Genomic DNA, 8,743 nt, shown 5'->3' with positions numbered 1-8,743 from the left:
CCATATGAAGATTTTGGTCTTGGGAAAACATCCTCTCCCCTTACCCCCATTGGCATAATACACTGTTGCATGCCCGTGTGTTATTGGTAAAATCTGGGGTGTATGGGGTATTAGGAGAGGGATGGGACGCAGGTGGCGCTGTGGGTTAAACCACAGAGCCTAGGACTTGCCGATCAGAAGGTCGGCGGTTCGAATCCCCGCGACAGGGTGAGCTCCCGTTGCCCTGTCCCTGCTCCTGCCAACCTAGCAATTCGAAAGCACGCCAGTGCAATTAGATAAATAGATACCGCTCCAGCAGGAAGGTAAATGGCATTTCCGTGTGCTGCTCTGGTTCGCCAGAAGCGGCTTAGTCATGCTGGCCACATGACCCGAAAGCTGTACGCCGGCTACCTTGGCCAATAAAGTGAGATGAGCACCGCAACCCCAGAGTCGGCCACGACTGGACCTAATGGTCAGGGGTCCCTTTACCTTTACCTACTGTTGTGATGTACAGGAAGCATTCAGGAGGCAAGCTGGATTTTCAGTAAGGCTTTATTCAGTTGCAGTCTTGCAGCATTGTAAAGCAGTCTTTCTACATTCAGGATACACAGCATACAGGTGGAATTACATTCCAAGGAGAAGTCGTCACCTCTTCCCACCCCTACCAACTGAAGTGGGAAGCCAACCATGCCTCTTTATACTAACTGGCAATGGAACAATTAGGCAACGCCCCATGTCTCCTGATGCTTAGTCATCACATGCTGCTGAGTCAGCACTCCCAATTAGTTTGATTCCTTGATACCCACAACACTCCAACAGGTACTACCTTTGGTGGTGGGGGGCATGTCATGCTGCCACTCGGGTAGTTTGTCTGTCTTTGATCCCTACCCTGTACTCAGCTCTCACCTGTGGCTCCTGGAAGCTATCAGCATGCAACAGTGGCTACACCCTAGGAAACGGCTTCGACTGGCTGGCTAAACCAGGTGAGGGCAGACAGTGGGTCTCAAACCCTCAGTGAGTTAGGGACTTCCCCTGTATATGAAGACAGGCTCTGGAAGATTGAGCAGGCAAGACCAATAGTGGGTCCAATGGTCAAGAAGTCAGTTTCCATATGTGCTGTACAGGGAAGCACATGACGCTCATCAACCTGGAAGGTAGGCCATCTAAGAAAAAGTAAAACTCTGGTCCTAAACCTGCCTTGTAGGGTATCTTTGGGAGAAGAAAAGGCTAAGGAGTAAACAAATCTGGATCAGAGTCCCTAAGATGATGTTGCCTTATACACCTCTTTCTGGCAACTCCTGTAACCAAACATCTCCTTTCCTTTGGACCACATCATAGAATCATAGAGTTGGAAGAGACCACAAGGGCCATCGAGTCCAACCCCCTGCCAAGCAGGAAACACCATCAGAGCACTCCTGACATATGGTTGTCAAGCCTCTGCTTAAAGACCTCCAAAATAGGAGACTCCACCACACTCCTCGGCAGCAAATTCCACTGTCGAACAGCTCTTACTGTCAGGAAGTTCTTCCTAATGTTTAGGTGGAATCTTTCTTGTAGTTTGGATCCATTGCTCCGTGTCCGCTTCTCTGGAGCAGCAGAAAACAACCTTTCTCCCTCCTCTATATGACATCCTTTTATATATTTGAACATGGCTATCATATCACCCCTTAACCTCCTCTTCTCCAGGCTAAACATGCCCAGCTCCCTTAGCCGTTCCTCATAAGGCATTGTTTCCAGGCCTTTGACCATTTTGGTTGCCCTCCTCTGGACACGTTCCAGTTTGTCAGTGTCCTTCTTGAATTGTGGTGCCCAGAACTGGACACAGTACTCCAGGTGAGGTCTGACCAGAGCAGAATACAGTGGCACTATTACTTCCCTTGATCTAGATGCTATACTCCTATTGATGCAGCCCAGAATTGCATTGGCTTTTTTAGCTGCCATGTCACACTGTTGGCTCATGTCAAGTTTGTGGTCAACCAAGACTCCTAGATCCTTTTCACATGTACTGCTCTCAAGCCAGGTGTCACCCATCTTGTATTTGTGCCTCTCATTTTTTTTGCCCAAGTGCAATACTTTACATTTCTCCCTGTTAAAATTCATCTTGTTTGTTTTTGCCCAGTTCTCTAATCTGTCAAGGTCGTTTTGAAGTGTGATCCTGTCCTCTGGGGTGTTAGCCACCTCTCCCAGTTTGGTGTCATCTGCAAATTTGATCAGGATGCCCTTGAGTCCATCATCCAAGTCGTTGATAAAGATGTTGAATAAGACCGGGCCCAAGACACCTGTGGCACCCCACTAGTCACTCTTCTAGAGGCTGAAAGGGGGTCTTGTCATCTGGGCAGCCCAGGAGCTCCATACACACTGCCCAGGCTTGCACCCCGGGGAGGTCACTTTGGTGCTCTGGACTTCACCCCCGGAGACACACTCCATTGTCTCTTGAGACAGACGGATGCCAACAATCCAGGACCACTTTGCAAATAATGCTTAAAGGCAAAATGGAAGAAAACAAAGTTTCCCACACAAACTACAGCTCTGTTGTTAAGAGTAAAGAAGATGAGCTAGCAAAGAATAAGAAGTTTGTGGTTTTAAGTGGCATGAGAACATTGGCCACAGCATTTTGCTGGTCTCAGCTGCTTCATGGATGTAGGACACTATAAAGAGGTGTTAGGAACCTAGGAAACTGCCATATAATGAGTCAAACAATTGGTCCATCTAACTAAGTATTGTCTCCACACACTGGCTGTGGCTCTCCAGGTTTTCAGGCCTGGTTCTCTCCAGGTCCTGCCTGGGAATTCTAGGTTCAAACCTGGGACTTTCTGCATGCCAAGCAAATGCTCTTCCACTGACACTTGGGCCTTTCATGCAACCATTGGGGGCTGAGCTGCTACAAAGGGCAATGCAGAATGAGATGTGCGAGGTTAGACTGTGGAGACACAGCCATAAATAAAGCTTGGGATGAAAGTACTCCAGATTCTATCATGTTCTTTAAAAAAAAAACAACCTGGAAAATATTGCATTAAAAACTAGCAGATTAAAAAAAAATGTTCAAAAGGGCTGCCTGAACAATGCAGTTTTAGAAAGAAAGACATTTAAAATACTTCTATTGGCAAGGAGTTCCACAGGGCAGGTTCTACAACAGTATAGGCTCAGTTCCTGGTAAAGGCCAAGTGAACTTCAGGGGCATGGGGGATTAGCAAAAGTGCCCCATCAGAAGATGCCAAAGATTGAGGTGCAGCATAAGGACTCAGGTGAATCGAATTTGCTTAGGGCTTTGTAAACTTCCACTAACTCCTGCTAGCATAGCCAGAGAAGGGAGTAAATATCCACAAAGATTTCTCCAAAGCAACGGCAATACAGTCGTACCTTGGATCCCAAACGCCCTGGAACTTGGATGTTTTGGCTCCCAAATGCCTCAAACCTGGAAGTGATTGTTCCGGTTTGTGAACGTTTGGAACCCGAACATCCAACGGGGATTCTGAGGCTTCTGATTGTCTGTAGGAGCTTCCTGCAGCCAATCAGAAGCCGCAATTTGGTTTTGGAAGTCGAACGGACTTCCGGAATGGATTTCATTCGACTTCCAAGGTACAACTGTACTTTCTGATCAGAAACAAGACACTACAGGATATGCCTACACCATATGCTTCAAATGCATTACATCACCATATTATTAATATTCTGTTGGGAGCCACCAAGAGTGGCTGGGGAAACCCAACTAGGTGGGCGGGGTATAATTTATTATTATTATTATTATCATCATCATCACCATTCTCTATCTGAACTAGCCAATTCCTTCCTGTAAAGAGACTGTGGAGTCCAATATACCCAGAACATAAATTTTTGTTCAATCTCAATTTTAAATCTAAAGAAACGCTAATTATAGATGCTAAAGCAACTTTCCATTGACTTAGTTGAATGGAACACTCCAACTCTATTCCACTTAAGATTCCGAACCTCCAGTTTTCAACTTTCCAATTCTGTACTCATTTCTAAACAACTATTTTGGATTTCGCTTTCTGTGAAGATCCATATACTTCCTCCAGCAATGTAGAAGGCAAAAAGTGGAAGCTTGGTCCTCTCTGGGTATTGGTTTCTATGCATTTTATAAGAGCAACCACTTTAAAAAAACCAAAAAACCACAAATTTGTATTGACCCTGATGGACTCTTTACATGAACTTCCACCCAAGTATAAGGCTATAAGTATAGGATTATATATTGGGACGTGGGTGGCGCTGTGGGTTAAACCACAAAGCCTAGGACTTGCCAATCAGAAGGTTGGCAGTTCAAATCCCCGCGAAGGGGTGAGCTCCTGTTTCTTGGTCCCTGTCCTGCCAACCTAGCAGTTCGAAAGCACCTCAAAGTGCAAGTAGATAAATAGGTACCACTCCGGCGGGAAGCTAAATGGTGTTTCTGTGCGCTGCTCTGGTTCGCCAGAAGCGGCTTAGTCATGCTGGTCACATGACCCGGAAGCTGTACGCCGGCTCCCTCGGCCAGTAAAGTGAGACGAGCACCGCAACCCCAGAGTCGGCCACGACTGGATCTAACAGTCAGGGGTCCCTTTACCTTGCCTATAGGATTATATGTGCTCAGGACGGAAAGACCTCTTCAGGATCAGAATAGAGAGATCCCAAATCAGGCCATTTGTTAGGCATGGGAGGTCCAGAATTTGATAGACCCTTGAGCAAAATGTTTTCAATGAGGTTTCTCCCTCCTTCAGCTGTGCCCCAGTCCTCCTTAGTGCTGCTGGGGGCTTGCTTTGCAGGGAGAATAATGATGGCTCTGGCTAGCCACAGTTAGAAACTGCCTTCTTTCACCAGATCTTGAAGCTGGAAGCCGAAACGTTTTAAGTTCAAAAGTTAGCAAGCCATCATCAATGCGTTCATCTTCAGCACAAAGTCTCGGCAATTTGCCTAACCTGCCTGTGAGGTTGAGGGAGAGGGGAAATGAGATCAGATTTCTAGGATCTGACACTTCATATAAGCAAAACCATGCTTCCCTAAGAGTTCATTGTCAGTCCTATTTATCTGGATTTATCCGGGCACCCTCCACAAACCATCCCGATAAAGGAGCCTGCACTCCTGCTAATAAGATGCAGGGTCTCCCGTTGCATGTGGAGTCTCAGGTTCGCCGTCAGGTGGCATCGACGCTCTGTTGTGTCTGTGATTTAGAACAATGCATGAGCAGTGCAGCAATGTGCCTCACTCGCAAGCTTGCCATGGATGTAAAGGGGCTGTGATTTAGCGCGCGCGCGCGCGCACACACACACACACACAGAGAGAGAGAGAGAGAGAGAGAAAGAGCTATACTCCTTCTCTTCCTCAAGCTAGATGCGGCTTCTGATCCAGCTGCCCTGGGCTCGCCATGCAAATCTGGGGTGAGTAATGAAACCGAACCCCCTTGGCTCCGGGAGTGATGCTGTTTCCATGAGCCCATGTGATGCTCCGATAGTACAGCGGCTGCAGCTCTCTCCTTCTCCGGCTCTTCCATAAGCACAGGCTGTCATGGCGACTCCCAATAATGTTACTCCCACCAACTGCAGCTGGTGGCCCATCTCAGCCCTGGAGAACGATGCAGGCAAATCCATGGAGGACGAGACGAACCAGGACCCGGCACACCCTGCCTTCAGATCCAAGGACAGGCTGGTTTTGTACCATTGGACCCAGTCATTCAGCTCACAGAAGGTAAGCGCTACGCTGGGCTCGGAAGGGAGGGATTGTGTGACAGCCAGTATTATGGCAAGGCAAATTCCTGGATGTTGCCCTCCTGACAATCATGCGGGCAGCGGGGATGGGGATGACCAGGTCGCTTTTCCCTGAGGATGCACGAGGGAGCGGTGTGCTCCAGCGGAGGTGTGCTTTGTGTCTGCATTTCTGCATTTTCCAACAGTATTTGTCTCAAGCAGGGGGAGGGGAGCCCTGGCTGCCTCTGTCTGGTTTGGGGGTCAGATTTGCATGTTGTGTTTGGAGAGGCTTCTTGGTTTCTGTGGGCCAAGGATGGGATGAATGGAGGGAGGGAGAAGCATAGGGAGGGGGGGGAACGAATCCTGGTCATCTGTCTCCTGTAACGATGGAGAGAAGGCATGGAGACATAAATGGATCTGGGTCCTTGTATATGCTCTGTAGGGCTGGACTGGGCATATCATCTCTGAAGAACCTGTACCAAACAATCCATTTACTTCTGACACTGCAGCACTAGGATTGAAATCCTGGTTCCTGGATTCTTGGAGTCGGTGCACAGATGGAGTCAGCTTTTGTCTTTCAAACTGAGAGCAAGTCGCAGCACCCCCACCCCACCCTCAGAGTCTGCATGCTCCCTGGGCAGCTCAGGGCAGTAGTGAACAAAGGATGAAACACATCTGACCTTTATCTTTCTTAGGTATACATCCACACACAGCCATTTCCTTCAGCATTCATTATACATGGGGGTTGAATTATGCATGGGGAAGATGATGAATGGGCAGGTTTCCTCAAGGCGTGAGGGCCTCTCTTTTCTCCAGGAGCAGAAAGCTAGGTGGAGCAAGGGCCCAGTACACATGTAATCTCAAAGCAACCCCACACCAATCAACAGGGAATCTGGAACGTTTCGGAAAGGAAGGAATCTATTTCAGCCATCTAAAAAAAAAAAACACCAGGGAAGAATGGAGGCAAATGCTCTCTTTCTTTTTGGATAGGTGAGTCATACATAAGGTTAGTTGCTCTCCCTGAGAAACAAGCTAACGCAGCTCTTCCCCTTTTATTTTATCTCCTGGTAACACCCCCATTCAGGGACTTACTTTGTGCCTTTGTCTCTCTGCTTGGGCAAGGAAACAGTTAAACAGCTACACATACATGCTTTTCTACAACTGATCCAGTGCTAGCCCCACCTCTGCCATAATTGATGGGACTCCACGGGGCAGCAGAATGAACCCTTAAAGTGACAGCACACAAATGTGCCATTCCTATCTAAGTCCCCCCACCTTGCTGTTGTGGTTGTTTAGTTGATTGCAGAGAAAGAAGGGTTCCCACTACTCCCAGGTATGTGCCTGCTTCCTGGTGAAATCTGGAGTTGCAAGGGCATAAACAGAGCATATGAGGAAGGCTCAGTGTGGCAAAGGGTAGAAGGAAAAATAATTCAAGGTGTGTTTAAGAGCAGAACACCCTCATTCTAATAGTTTTATTCCTCCAGCACAAGGCTGGGGAACTCATGCCTGCTTCATGATGATGTTGGACACCAACTCCCATCCAGCCAGCAAAGTCAATGGTCAAGGATGATGGGAGTTGTAGTCCAGCAACATCTGACCACAGGTTCCTCATCCCTGCTGTAGAAGCAATTAGAATTCAGCCTCCATGCATGTACAAAAAAGCTCCACCCCCTATATTACTGTATATCAGAAAAGGGATCAAAACTCAAATCCTAATGAATTCAGAACATTTTAGGATTTAATTCCCCTTTCCCTTTGTTACCCAAAGGGGCTGGTGCCTGCGAAAGCAGTGCATGTACAGGGCTGAGATGCCACAGTGGATCAGAGTGTCACTATGGGAGTGACTTGTAGCTTTTCTTCCTTTTCTTTCAGTACCATGGCCAGAGCATACAACGAATATGCCAATTTTCTCTCAACAAATAGAGGAGAGAGAAAACACTGCAAACTAAGGAGTCAATTCCACTTCTTGTATAAACCAAAAACACCAGAGATAAATGGTCTTACAGGCTCTAAAACAAAGCTCTGGACCTTTTTTCTTATACTCCAGAAATTATATACAGGACACCTGGAATTCTGCCCTAAATTCTGCAACCATAAAGTACAACTTCTGTGAGAGGAATAAAATATTCAAATGAAAATTTGCTTCCATAACATTAATCATAGTCTTTTTTTGCTATCTCTGTAAATGCAATATCCATTTTTAAAAAATATTATTTTCCTACCTGGCATAAAACATGTCTAGGAAAGATAGAATGCTACAACTTATAAACCATATGGGGGGGGGAGCTAGAAGACAAAAGAAACGACTGAAAGCTGTGACAGCTAAGGAGGGCTAAAACTGAGGGCCCAACTGAGCAGAAATGAGCAACACAGTTTTGGGTTTCTCAAGAGAACTAGAACCTTTATTTTTAAAAAGGAAGTGTGTGATACTCAGGGTTATAAATTTCACATGAATGACATGTTTCACATTCCCTAGTCAATTCATTAACAGTGATGTGAATTTTTTAAAGTCTGAAATTTAGGCTTTTTGCAAAATCTTGCCCATTCCTGATTTTCATTTCCTAATTTTCTTTAAGAAATTTCAGCTAGGTTGAACAAATAAGTATGAAGATGTAGTCCCAGGGGAAGTTGTTTTGGCTGAAAATGTTTGGCATTCTGATTCACAGAAAAATACACACGGGCCAAAATTGGAGGCCACATTCAATAAATAAAACTTCCTCCACCATTTATTTCCCACCTTCAGACAAAACTTCCTCCATTCAGTAATTACAACACCAAAGTATGTGTAGAAATCTATTTACTCCTGAAAGGATTGCGAAGGAAATGCTCCATTGTGTGTGTGCATACCCACCTTAATTTGGACAGGTTAGTGCTAGGCCCTCAGCTTCTGGGATGCTAGGCCTACTTTCAAGTCACAACCGCTTCTCTCTCTTGAGTTTCAGACCAGAAGAGTTTTGGTCCTCCTTAGGTGTCTTCTCTGGTGATACCTTCCCTTTCATTGAAAGCTAATAGGTAATAAAGAGAGGTTGGCTGTTACCAGTCATTCCGCGAATCTGTGGCAGTGTTACTGTGATGTTACCTGAGCATAA

At 46.3% G+C, this 8,743-nt stretch overlaps 1 protein-coding gene across 1 annotated transcript in view; it reads left to right on the top strand.

The window, feature by feature from the left end:
- Positions 1–5,140: 5,140 nt before the first annotated feature.
- Positions 5,141–8,743, top strand: part of GDAP1L1 (ganglioside induced differentiation associated protein 1 like 1) — a 51,433-nt gene continuing 47,830 nt past the window's right edge. The window contains exon 1 of the mRNA XM_082226359.1: positions 5,141–5,655. Coding sequence (XP_082082485.1) covers positions 5,476–5,655 — 180 coding nt within the window. The 5' untranslated portion in view covers positions 5,141–5,475. The remainder of the gene's footprint in view (positions 5,656–8,743) is intronic.

The sequence above is a fragment of the Podarcis vaucheri genome (genome assembly GCF_965113315.1).
Source record: "Podarcis vaucheri genome assembly, chromosome: 6".
Lineage (NCBI taxonomy): Eukaryota > Metazoa > Chordata > Lepidosauria > Squamata > Lacertidae > Podarcis > Podarcis vaucheri.
The sequence above is the reverse complement of the archived record's forward strand: the minus strand, read 5'-3'. Positions and strand labels throughout refer to the sequence as shown.